The 13129-nt window shown below is 38.9% G+C and overlaps 1 protein-coding gene across 1 annotated transcript; it reads left to right on the top strand.

Annotated features, from left to right (window-relative positions):
• The first annotated feature begins 6489 nt into the window (after positions 1-6489).
• LOC122039706 (nucleobase-ascorbate transporter 12-like) lies at positions 6490-7653 on the top strand. The gene is made up of 3 exons (XM_042599178.1): positions 6490-6653; positions 6763-7049; positions 7291-7653. The coding sequence occupies exons 1-3, from the start codon at positions 6593-6595 to the stop codon at positions 7510-7512; spliced, it is 570 nt and encodes a 189-aa protein (XP_042455112.1). The 5' UTR covers positions 6490-6592; the 3' UTR covers positions 7513-7653.
• Positions 7654-13129: the final 5476 nt, after the last annotated feature.

Below are 13129 nucleotides of genomic sequence, written 5' to 3'. Positions count from 1 at the left end.
GAGAGTTGGGATCGGTCTGGGGACCGATCAGCCTAGGGCCTGATCGGTCCACAGACCGATCAGGGATCGCAACCAACTCTCTGTGAGAGTTGGGATCGGTCTGGGGACCGATCAGCCTAGGGCCTGATCGTTCCCCTGACCGATCAGATCCATCCTGGACTGATCAGGGTGGAGCCTGATCGGTCCAGGTCTAGCCGTTGAGACACAACGGCTAGATTTCTTCTTTCTTCTTCTTCGCAGGTTCATATAAATCAAGGGCCTCTACAGTAGGTTGTGGTTGTTCTTGTTGCTCCTTCTTGTTCCTTGCGATCAGAGCTTTGCTGAGCTCTCCATTACTGAAGCTTCGTGTGAGCTTCCCTCGGCTGGACTCCAACTGATCAGTTGCTGCTGTTGTTGGCGTGAAGTGGTTGCTTCATCACCAGTCGACGAGAAGGCAAGCAAACTAGTGTTTTTACATTCATATTGTTCTTGGCTTCTTGCTATATTTCTTGTACTCCGATCTTGCTGTTGCAAGCCACCCAGAAGGAGTTTTCATTAGCCGGTTTTCTGGGGTCTCATCCACCGACGGATTGATAGGATTCGTCCACCTTACGGACACGCCGAGGAGTAGGAGTATCATCTCCGAACCTCGTTATATCGTCATGTTTGAGGTTTGATCTTCTCCATTTTCATTTCTACTTTTTATTTCCACTGCGCTAACTCAAATTGTAGGAAGAAACGTGAATTTGGGGTCGGCTATTCACACCCCCCCTCTCTAGCCGTATCCGAAGGTCCTATCAAGTTGTATCAGAGCGAGGTCGCTCTTCGTTGGATTAACACCCGGGGGAGCACGAGCTAGAGAATGGATCAACTTGGAGAAGACGTCACGATTCCACCCTTCTACGATCGCGACGACTTCGCGTATTGGAAGGTAAGAATGAAGTATGTTCTTATGACTAACCTAGTAAATTGGAATTGTGTACAAGTAGGTTTTATTCCTCCGGTGGATAAAGAAGGAGAACCTCTCGAGAAGAAGAAGTGGACGAAAGAACAAATCCACCAATCCATAATCAACGACGAGGTAACAAAAATCTTTGAATTTTCATTACCTAATGATATCTTGTGTAAGATAGGTGGATACAACAATGCCAAGGAGTTGTGGAACAACTTGGCTAAGTTCCATGAGGAGAGCTCCAATTCAAGTCATGAAGAGGAGTCAAGTGAGCCAAGTAGCTTACATCATGGAGGTATGGAATTAGAAGTTGAGGGCTACTCAACATCTAAGTAAGAAGAGGAGGAGAGTTCTTCTTCAAGACTGGAGCAAGAAGAAGAAGCCTCTACCTCCGGAAGGGATGAAGGAGAGAGCTTATATCCATCCTCAACCCTAGGTAACTCAAGCAACTTAATTTCAAGTAAATTACCACTACAAGAATTTTTGCATTCAACAACACCCAATAGACAACGCTTTTTAATAAAAACGTTGTCGTTCTTTGTTTTACAACGCTTTTAGTGAAAAGCGTTGTCTATGGTATTTACTTTTTACTAAAGACAACGGTTTTTAATGAAGTGTTGTCTTTAGTGTTGTTGTTTATGGTCAAAGACAACATTTTTTTAAAAAATGTTTTTTAAAGTGTTGTGTATGTTTCCCCTAAACTCACTTAAAATAAATTCGCAGCCCTCGCTTTGCTAAACTCTAAACCCTCAATGCGCGCGCGCCTTCTCCTCACCACTCCTCTCCACGAGTTCTCCTCTCCACTCCTCTCCACGAGTGCCTTCTCCTCTCCTTCTCCTCTCCACGAGCGCCTTCTCCTCTCCACTCCTCTCCACGAGCGCCTTCTCCTCTCCACGAGCGCCTTCTCCTCTCCTTGCCGCGTGATCTCCTCTGAACCCTAATCTCGACCCAAACTCCTCACGCAAAACTCCTCACGCCGGCCCAACTCCTCCAAGTCGAGATCCCTAATCTCGCATTTCCCCATCTCCTCAATCAAAGTCAGCTTACCCTTCCTAATCCGCCACCATCTCTGACGCCGGCCGACGCCATCTCTGACGGCAGATCTAGCCGCTACCTCTGGGCGAAGCCACCGCATCCGCCGCCAGAGCTGCCCCCTTTTCCCTCTGCACGCTGACGCGTTGACGGAGCATCCGCCGCCGGAGCCACAACGGCGCTTCACGGACTTCCTGTTCTCAGCGGCGGCCTGTAGTGTTCTCTTTGATTCTTGGTCCCTCGTTTCTTGCTTTGTTTCGCGTCGCCGTTGCGGCTGGTTGACTTGCGGATCCACGCTGAGGCTTCGATTTTGTCATTTCTGTTTTTGTCTTCGAATCTTTTAGGCAATGAAGTTTCTGGATTGGTACTTGAAGATTGGCGCGGTATCGGCGCTGATCGGAGCGTCCATGGAGGTATTCATGATCCACACTGGTTTCTGTAAGTCGTCATCCTTCTTTTCGCCCTGTACTGTTCTTATTCATTTATTTGATGTCTTATGTGGTCTTCCTGCGCTTTGCTTTACCCTAGTGGCGAAAATCGTGTAACCTCTCTTGTCCTAAGCTCCTTGTTTTTTCCCCCTCCACAAGGGGAAGTTCCTGCACTATAGGTCTGTGAATCCGGAGAAAGTTATTGTTTGATTTAGTTAAAGTTGTCCTTTTTTATGTTGGTTACAAATTGAATTCCTATGATGAAGGCAATCATGGAATTGGTTTGGGATGGATTGGGAGTAGGGGCGTTAAACTTCTGAAAAGAGGTACATAGTGAGGGTAACTGGGTACACCTCTATCGAATGAATTGACCATTGTTCAGGTTTTGGCAATGCATTCAGGAGCTTACTCTTCCAAACATTTTATATAGCAAAAGGATCGTTATAATTAATTCCTGATGTTTTATTGAATTAGGAAGTTCCTTGGTGGCTTACCTTGTCTTATAGTGATATTCATTATTATTATAGCATTATAAACTAAATATAATCAACATGTTTTTTTTTTAATATTTTAGGGTCAATCAGTTGCATTGACATTGGAATCTTGCTCAAATATTGTTGCATATGGTACAATTGTTTGTTTCAATGGCATGGAAAAAATGCTTCATGGTATTCCATTTCCCAAGAATTGCATTCGAGTCTCCATTGATCAAGCAGTGGACAAATCCACTCCTTTGCCATATCCAATTCCAAGTGAATGTGAAGTAATTGGTGATGCCATAGGAACTGTTGTGGCTTGGCCTGAACAGCAGATTGTGAAGCAAGATGAGGTATATGAGATATTATATTTCTAATTATATTGTCACTTTATTATTATATTTCTAATTATATTGCCACTTTATTATTATTCAACCTAGCTATCTAACTTGTTTATATTTGAAATTATTAGAAGCCTAGAAGGAAGAAGTTTGAACGAAAAAAATCAAAACCTACTTTGTCAACAAGTGTCCCAAGAGCATTACATATGTTATATTGTTACAGTAAGCATGCTCTAGATGGAGGAAAATGTATATCAATGTGCTTAGATAATGAAGTGTTTGATGAAGATTGTGAACTTTTTCTTGACCTTGAGGACATCAATTCTTTGTATCATTTGGAGTCAATTTCAGGAAATTTGATCGTTGCCTACATAAAGTAAGTTTATTTAAGCAATTTCAGCAACTTTTTCATCACATGTTTGCTTCCCAATTTTAGCAACTTATTATGGTTTATTGTTACAATTTCACCAACTTATTATGAGTGATCATTATTTTTTAATCCACATGATTGTTTTGTATCTAAATTTTATTATTTAGTATCTAAATATTATTTTCTCAGTTGCAACTGCATTGCTTTACTTATGCTGGGAAATTACTGCATTGCTTTATGTTTGCTGGGAAATTCTAATATCTAGCAAGACAGAACATCCCTGATTTGAACTGCAAGAAGTTTACTAATATTGTTGTGTGAACAAGTTTACTCTTGAAAAATTCAACTTCTAGTAATTTTCTCATACCATGTTATTCTCATTAAGTTAATAGTTCATCATTTCTATTGAGAGGTTTACTAATATCAATTGATGTGGTACACTTTACATAAATATAGCTCATTCATTTTCAACCGGCCCTTAATGTTTGCCTTCTGCCATTTGTTCTTCTAGACAGGAAGTACTTTGCTCATATCTTTTTTCTTGTATATTTTTAAGTATCTTAAATGTGCTTGTCCTCAAGAAATAAAAGAATTTGCATGTATACATTTCTAGTATGTTTAATATGCAAGACTGTTCATAGTAAGTTCTCATGTATGGATGTTACTATCATCAGCCATAACTTAGTGTTATGAGTGATCATTATTTTTTCCAACTTATTATGAGTGTTTTGTATCTAAATTTTATTATTTAGTATCTAAATATTTTTTTTCTTTGCAATGATAGGTGTCTGTATAAAAAGATGGTGAAAGATACCAAGACAAAGAAATTCAGATTTATGAATCCTCACAAACTCCCATATCTGGCAAAAACGGCACAAGACAAATCAGTTAAGCTTGAAACCCTGAATCAAAGGGCAACTCTTTTAGCAGATAAGCTGACAAGTGCATCAACAGATCAACTAGTGTTAGTGCCATGTAATGTCGGGTAAGCAAGAAGTAAAACATCACTTTCAATTGCTTCCTTTCGATAATTTATTCAATTTTATGATCTAATCCTATGTATTTGCCTAGTTTCCATTGGAATCTTAGTGTTATTGAACCTTACAAGGATGCTATTTACTTGCTGGATTCCCTAAGTTGCCGCATTCGCGATGATGATTCAAAATACGTAATGGAAATGTGAGTTCAGATTTCTTTTAGTAAATATTTATTATAATAAAAATCTTATTTAACAAATATTCTTAACGTATGAAGGGCCTTAAAATTGTTTAATTCAACCAAGGGAAGGAAAGGTAGGAAAAATGTTAAGTGGGAAGTAGTTAAGGTATGTGTACTTTTGTTTAACATATATTGTAATGTGTATAATTTTCATTAACAATTTGACTCTAATTACTATATATAGGCTCCTCAACAACCGGATGCGAAACAATGTGGTTTTTTTGTGATGCGATTTATGAGAGAAATTATTGAAGAAGTTGAGACTATTGAGAGAGATTCGCTGCAATCAATAGTAACATTATTTAGCTTATCTCAAATTATTTGACATAAACTATTTAAAATTGCAAAGTGATTAGTGTTGATTATTTTTTCCATTAACATAAATTGTGTATGCTCACAGTTCACAAAAATAGGGTACTCTCGTGAACAAATTGATGAGGTTCGGTCCGAGTTGGCGGAGTGCATACAAGATCATATTTATGAATAGGTATGGAATGATAGTTGCCATAATTCTATTTAGATTTAAGTTCATGGAATGGTGGTTTTTTTTTGTGGAATCATAGTTAATGCCAATTTTTTTGATGCAGTGCATAGTTACCAGATCGACCTTGAGCAGTTGACCCCAAAGAAAAGTTGTCACTGAAGTTTAAAAACTTGTGAAAATTTTTAGTGAATGATGATGTTTTGTGAATGATGATGTTTTGGAAAAATTGTCACTTAGGTGAAAGGATGTTTTCTGGATTAATATGCAAGTACAAAGCACTGTATTATATGTTATTCTGTAAAGTTCTGTCAATGTAAATTATCTAGTTTCTTTATCTAGCTTTTGTTCCACTATTGGGTTTGTTTTTCTAATAATTACTCGTGCAGCAAAATACTGAGCAAGAAGCTGTAGATCTTATAATCAGGTAAAGTAGAAAAAGTTAACTACTTCATTATGCTTTCATCTTAGTATTTGTATATTTGATTTGTCTTCTTTGAACCAACTTCAAGTCAAAAAGCCAGATCCTCTAGATAGCTGTTAAAAATAAGGTATTATTTGGTTTGTCAGTGATCTTAATATTTGGTAATATTTGGTCTTTGATGCTCACGACAGAGTTCCAACGCTGCATGATTACCTTGTTCAAGCAGATTGCTCGCTGCCTCAGTAGCTCGCATTTTCAGGTTTGTTTCATCATTGATATTCCTTCTTTTTAGTGTTCTATATTAAAAGGAAATACTAACTGTCGATAAGATTGTTATCCTCTTGCTTGAACATGAACCAAAGTATATAAATTTGACCTTTTGATCTGAAAGTATAAAAAAAAGTTAATTGGATACTAGTTTTTTATTTTTTTTTTTGCAGTTGCATTTGTTGTATTTTCATATGTTTCTCAGTGAACTTCTAAACAATTCTTTTTTCATTAATTTATTAAGGCTTATTATAAGTTTCAGTTTGATGGTGCAAATTGTTTTCTTTTGTAATCCATCTGTTTCTTCTTTGGTTTAGGAAAGTTAAAGTGAATCCCTTGATAGCTGTTTCATAGGTTTGTTCCATTATTTTCCAGTACGTACTGGAATCACTATCAATAGCCCTCAAGGACTGTTTACAACCTTGCAATCAAATTAATTGGACTTATAATCTAATGTATGGTCATCTGGAGCATGAATATTGGAGGATTCATGAATGACTCTTCGGATGATGAATGTATGTCATTTAATATTGGTTCATCTCTAGTGTCTTGGCTGCACTTTGGGGCACAGGAGTCGCTTCAACCACTCTCACTGAGAATATTCACACTATTGCTACAACTAAAATGGGTAGTCGGAGAGCTATTGAGCTCGGTGCTGTCATTCTCATTCTGTTATCTTTTGTTGGTAAGCACCAATGCTATTTCTCCTCGCTATACATCAAAAGAAAGAATTCTTGTTACTTTTTTTTTCTTCCTGTTATCTAGCAATTGTTGCCATCCCAATTTTTGATCAGGGAAAATAGGAGGATTTATAGCTTCTATCCCAGATGTCATGGTGGCTGGTCTTCTTTGCTGTATGTGGGCCATGATTGCTGCTCTGGGCTTGTCAAACCTGCGATACAGCGAGACTGGAAGCTCCAGGAATAATATCATAATTGGCCTCTCATTGTTTCTCTCATTATCAGTACCTGCCTACTTCCAGCAATATGGACTTATTCCATCTTCAAATTCATCCGTTCCAAGTTACTTCCAACCATATGCTGTTGCATCTCATGGACCTATTCATACAAGTTCTCGAGGGGTATGTCTTCTTCTTCTCCTACAATGTTTGTGCTGATTATTACCCATGTGACCTTATATTAGTGTTTAGACTTGAAATATCAAGTTAGCACTTAGAAGTTACGTGGGGTATGATGCCCACATAATTATACTCTTGAATATATTCCCTTTGACAAATCAGTGATAGATAATCTAGTTCATAGGATCTTTCTGGAGTTTGAAGTTAGAATAGATCTGATTACTGATATGTGTGACAATTTCAGGTGAACTATGTTCTGAATACTTTGTTTTCATTTCACATGGTGATTGCATTTATTGTTGCATTTATTCTTGACAACACTGTTCCTGGGAGCCGTCAAGAACGTGGAGTATATGTTTGGTCTGAACCAGAGGCAGCAAAAAGGGAACCAGCCATTACCAAAGACTACGGCTTGCCTTTCAGAATCGGACGTATGTTCACATGGGTGAAATGGGTTGGCTTATAGCACATTGCGGACGGAAAAGATCCATTACCAAATTGACAGTTTTAACTTCATTCTTCCTTCTGCCACTACTAGTCTACTATTGGATCTTGTTCTAGGTTTAGCGATTTCACGAGTGAATTTTAAAACAGCGGTTAGTCAATGATGAGGTTTTGTAAAACTTGTGTGTTTGAAAAATTATTGTCATGAAGTTAAGGATAACTTGTATGATACAAATTTAATTTGTGGATCAATATGTATACATTTTGTTTGTATAATATAAAGTTTTATTTATTTGTTAAATAGTCTTATTATAAAAATGATTGTGGTTGTGGATATTCAATTATATGTAAATTTTGAGTATTTTTTATAATTTTTGCTATTTAATTAAGAAAAACACTATTTTTTATAAATTTAAAAAGACAACGTTTTTAAGTAATAAAAGACAACGCTTAAAAAATAATGTCTTTGAGACCAACCACAACGCTTTTAAAGCGTTGTCTTTGATATGTGCATTTTTACAACAGCATCTATAACAACGCTTTTTAAGAACGAAAAGACAACGCTTAAAAAGCGTTGTCTTTTTGACCAACCACAACGCTTTTAAAGCGTTGTCTTTGATATGACTTTCTACAACACCATCTACAACATCACTTTTTAAGTACATACGACAACGCCAAAAAAGCGTTGTTGTTTAGCTTTTTTCTTGTAGTGTACATATAATGTGCTTTGAGTGTAGGGAATATGGGCATTACAAAAGTAAATGTCCAAAAAGGATTAGGAAGACTCCACCGGCACCAAAAGTCAAGGAAGCCGGAGTCCCGATACGCAAGGGCAAGGAGCACGTGGTGTGCTTCCAATGCAAGCAAAGGGGACATTATAGGAGTCAATGTCCAAGGGGGAGGCAACCTCACAAGGACAAGAGACCAAGCACATCTATGGGGGGAGCTAAGGCAAACCCTAAGGTATCCTTTAAGGCACATTCTTGCAATTCTAATAAGACACATGCTAGTAGTTTTATTGTAATTGTCAATAATGATAAGCATGATAACCATAGAAACTGATACATGTGCTTAGGTGCCAAACATGTTAGCCTAGATAAGGACAATGCTAGAAATGCCAACCCTAGAGTTAACTCATCTAAGGTTAAGGAAAACCTAGATAGGAATCCCAAAACAACTAGACATATGCCTAGGAATACCTCAAAGAAAAATGGAAAATTAAAGCTTGAGGTATTAAAGAAGGAAAATCAAGTCTTGAGGTCAAGACTTGACACTTTAGAAAAGGCTCTTAAGAATTTGGAGAAGTCAACTCTATGGTCTAAGAGTCAAAAATCAAAGCCCAAGGACATGAGAGGTTTGGGTCACAAACCTAAGTCTCAAGTGGTCAAGCCCGCTTATCATAATGTTCCATTCGATTATGGAACAAGACCTAGTGCTAGGAAGACCATCACCAAGGTCACAAGGGGAGTCACCCCTAGAGTTGATCTTGATGAGTCCCAAATGACCAAGGCTTTAAAGCCTAGGAGGGTCATTAGGAGGGTTGCTAGGGAAGTCATCCCTAGTGAATATTTAGTGAACCCAATGAGCTCAAATAGGTATTGGGTTCCTAGGAGCGTGATTCCTTCACGCTAGATGGTTTAAGGTGTGCCAACCTTAATTGGATAGGTAGTTAACCTACTCATGGCAAAAGGTGGCATTTTAGGAATTTTCAAGGTGTAATCAAGCCTTGAAAAAGAAATTAAAAATTATTCCTAAGGTGATTAGGATGTGCCAACCACATTTGAGGAGTTTTCTAGGGTCAATCTAATTGGCACATAGTGATCTAAAAATCTTTAGTATATGATTTTAGGTCTATTACACTTAGGAATATAGAATTTATGGTAAAATGATCAAAATTATCAAAAATGACAACTAAGGTTAGAATTAGGTATTTTCTATACCTTTATATGTTATTTGTCATACATTGTTTATCATATGTCATGTCATGACATCATATTTATTTAATTATCATTTGAAATGTCATGATAATGCTTATGTTAGTTATATGTCATGCCTTATTTAAGTTTCATACTTGATGACATGACATCATGACATTGACACATGTTTCCACTTATGATATTATTTTATGCCATGTCATCATCTCTTGCATTTATGATCAATTAATTTGATTTAAGGATAGAAACACAATTTGATATGAAGATCAAATTGTTGTTTAGAAAATGCATGAGAACTTAGCTTAAGATGACCTAAACCCATATCTCACATCAAAATTGACTTGGATGTGTTTGATACACCTTACATGTGTGTGAGATATTAGAATTATGAGTTAGGATCAAGGTGCATAGTTCTTGTACCTAGATGAGCCTAATTCGAATTTGAGGATCATAGGGAAAACTTGTGTACAAGTCATGTACATTTAGCCCTAAGATTGTGGTCCTAAATTGAATGGTTTAAGATCATTTCAGAATTGATTTGAAAAACCTTGATGAAGTTTTTCTAGTGATAGCATTCATCATTGAGCAAGTTGATACAAAGATGGATTAACCTTGAGCTATTTCAAAGTCTTTTGAACTTTGTATCAAGATTAAAAAATGGGAGTTATTTTCATAGAAAACTATTTTTCCATGATAATATATGTTATGAGGAATGTATCCTCAAAATTTTACAATTTTTGGAATTTTCTGTAATTTTTTAGGGGTTTCTTAATTTCGGGAGAAAAATCAGAAATTCTTATCAGAGAGTCGTGGACCAATCAGAGGAGATCCTGATCGGTCCAGGGAAGTCTGGATCGGTCACTGGACCGATCCAGGGCAGTGTGGATCGGTCTGGTGACCGATCCAGTGGAGTCCTGATCGATCTGGTGACCGATCAGAGCGTGCCAAAATGCTGATTTTCAACTGTTGTCTGAAATTTCAGTTATGGAAGTTGGTGCTTTAGATTTCTAAAGGGTTGAAACTCTCCAAGACATTGTTGGTGCAATGGTCAAGGAGGAGTTGAACTTTAGGGGGAGTTTTACCTAATGGTCAAGGGGGAGTTGACTTTTAGGGGGAGTTTTTACTCGTCAAGATTTCTGAGGATGAGTGATATGAGATTATCACTAGGTTGATTGTTGACTTTAGTATCAAGGGGGAAATTAAGGGTTTCAATGAAAGGTATGGGACTTTCATTAGGAAGAAACTCTTGACCTTGATTCACTCTTTTTGATGTGTGTCAAAAAGGGGGAGAATGCCCAGAGAATGTTTAAGGAAGAACATTGGAATTTGGGGAGGATGTTCAGAGAATGTTCGAGGAAGAACATTGGAGAACTATTGGAAAACCTAAGTTAGGTTATCGGGTTAACCTAACTTGATTATCGTTTTTGTCAAATATCAAAAAGGGGGAGATTGTTGGTGCAACCTTAGGTCAAGGTTGACCTGGGTGACCCGACTCGAGTTGACCTGACTCGAGGTATATTTTGATGTCTGACAAGAATAGAGAAGTTGTATTTTGATGTTTGACAAGAATAGGAACTTGGGGGATTGTGGGTGTAACCTTTGTTCAAGGTTGACCTGGTTAACCCGACATGAGTTGACCTGATTCGGGAAAAGTCCAAGTATGGAGACTTGGCACGGAAAAGTCCAAGCAGGGAGCTTGGCACGGGAAAAGTCCAAGTATGGAAGCTTGGCATGGGAGGTCGGAGAGGGCTCGGTAGCTCGTTCTCTGGACCGGACGAAGTCGGAGAGGGCTCGGTAGCTCGTTCTCTGGACTAGGTCAGAGAGGGCTCGGTAGCTCGTTCTCTGGACCGGACGTGGAAGTCGGAGAGGGCTCGGTAGCTCGTTCTCCAGACTAGGTCAGAGAGGGCTCGGTAGCTCGTTCTCTGGACCGGACGTGAAAGTCAGAGAGGGCTCGGTAGCTCGTTCTCTGGACCGAACGTGGAAGTCGGAGAGGGCTCGGTAGCTCGTTCTCCGGACTAGGTCAGAGAGGGCTCGGTAGCTCGTTCTCTAGATCAGGAAGGCTTTAGGTTTAAGGATGGGAAATTGGATCGGTCTGCTGACCGATCCAGTGATACTATAGGTATCTGGATCGGTCTGCTGACCGATCCAATGATACAATAGGTCATCTGATCGATATGGTGACCGATCAGTAACCAAACAGATTGGGAGAAGGAATGGCCTGATCGGTCCACAGACCGATCAGGGCTCTGGCAACCAACTCTCTGTGAGAGTTGGGATCGGTCTGGGGACCGATCAGCCTAGGGCCTGATCGGTCCACAGACCGATTAGGGATCGCAACCAACTCTCTGTGAGAGTTGGGATCGGTCTGGGGACCGATCAGCCTAGGGCCTGATCGTTCCCCTGACCGATCAGATCCATCCTGGACCGATCAGGGTGGAGCCTGATCGGTCCAGGTCTAGCCGTTGAGACACAACGGCTAGATTTCTTCTTTCTTCTTCTTCGCAGATTCATATAAATCAAGGGCCTCTACAGTAGGTTGTGGTTGTTCTTGTTGCTCCTTCTTGTTCCTTGCGATCAGAGCTTTGCTGAGCTCTCCATTACTAAAGCTTCGTGTAAGCTTCCCTCGGCTGGACTCCAACTGATCAGTTGCTGCTGTTGTTGGTGTGAAGTGGTTGCTTCATCACTAGTCGACGAGAAGGCAAGCAAACTAGTGTTTTTACATTCATATTGTTCTTGGCTTCTTGTTGTATTTCTTGTACTCCGATCTTGTTGTTGCAAGAGAGATTGTGGCGAGGTTTCTCCACCTAGAAGGAGTTTTCGTTAGCCGATTTTCTGGGGTCTCATCCACCGACGGATTGATAGGATTCGTCCACCTTACGGACACGCCGAGGAGTAGGAGTATCATCTCCGAACCTCGTTATATCGTCATGTTTGAGGTTTGATCTTCTCCATTTTCGTTTCTACTTTTTATTTCCGCTGCGCTAACTCAAATTGTAGGAAGAAACGTGAATTTGGGGTCGGCTATTCACACCCCCCCTTTCTAGCCGCATTCGAAGGTCCTATCATGTATGATATTACCATACCATAGTATAGGATGTTGAGTATCCCTATTTAGGCTCATGCCTATACTCTAGTGAGATTAGATTAAGGTGTGGTTATAGAGTATTATGTTGGATGTGATTATTCATTTTTTCCTTATTATTACGTTGTTATATCCTATGTGCATTGTCTCTCATTTGTGATTGAGAGAGTCGTTTGTGACCATTATTATATTCTAATGACCATTGTCTCTCATTCATGGTTGAGAGAGTCATTAGTGAGTATTGGTAAATCTTGTTGACCATTGTTTTCCATTTGTAGTTGAGAGAGTTGTTAGCGATCATGATACATACAACTACTCATGGGACCATCTATAGTAGCATGTTGTCGCCCGCAGTTTGTAACTAGATAGCTACATGGTGTTGGCCTTTTTGCTTGTCACGAGGCGCTCCAAATTAATAAAGATTGAAACTCATTAAAATCAAAACAAGTGTTATAGTAAGGAATCCCAAGTCGTATTTTTCCAAGGTTAACTAGTAAGTGTGTATATCCTAGAATTGATTCAAATTGAGTTCTTCTAATAAGATCAAGAACAGAGACAAGAAAGATCAACCTCATTCAAACATGATTGTATTCCATCTTTTCAAGTACACAAAGTAAAATCAG

Source organism: Zingiber officinale, chromosome 2A, assembly GCF_018446385.1.
Source record: "Zingiber officinale cultivar Zhangliang chromosome 2A, Zo_v1.1, whole genome shotgun sequence".
Taxonomy (NCBI): Eukaryota; Viridiplantae; Streptophyta; class Magnoliopsida; order Zingiberales; family Zingiberaceae; genus Zingiber; species Zingiber officinale.
This window is presented reverse-complemented; position numbering and strand designations above follow the sequence as displayed.

Bases quoted from the DNA above. Each gene is read 5' to 3' on its own strand.
- LOC122039706 (XM_042599178.1), top strand. From the start codon at position 6,593: ATGGGTAGTCGGAGAGCTATTGAGCTCGGTGCTGTCATTCTCATTCTG. The intron at 6,654-6,762 runs GTAAGCACCAAT...ATTTTTGATCAG, and splicing joins CATTCTGTTATCTTTTGTTG to GGAAAATAGGAGGATTTATA. The intron at 7,050-7,290 runs GTATGTCTTCTT...TGACAATTTCAG, and splicing joins TTCATACAAGTTCTCGAGGG to GTGAACTATGTTCTGAATAC.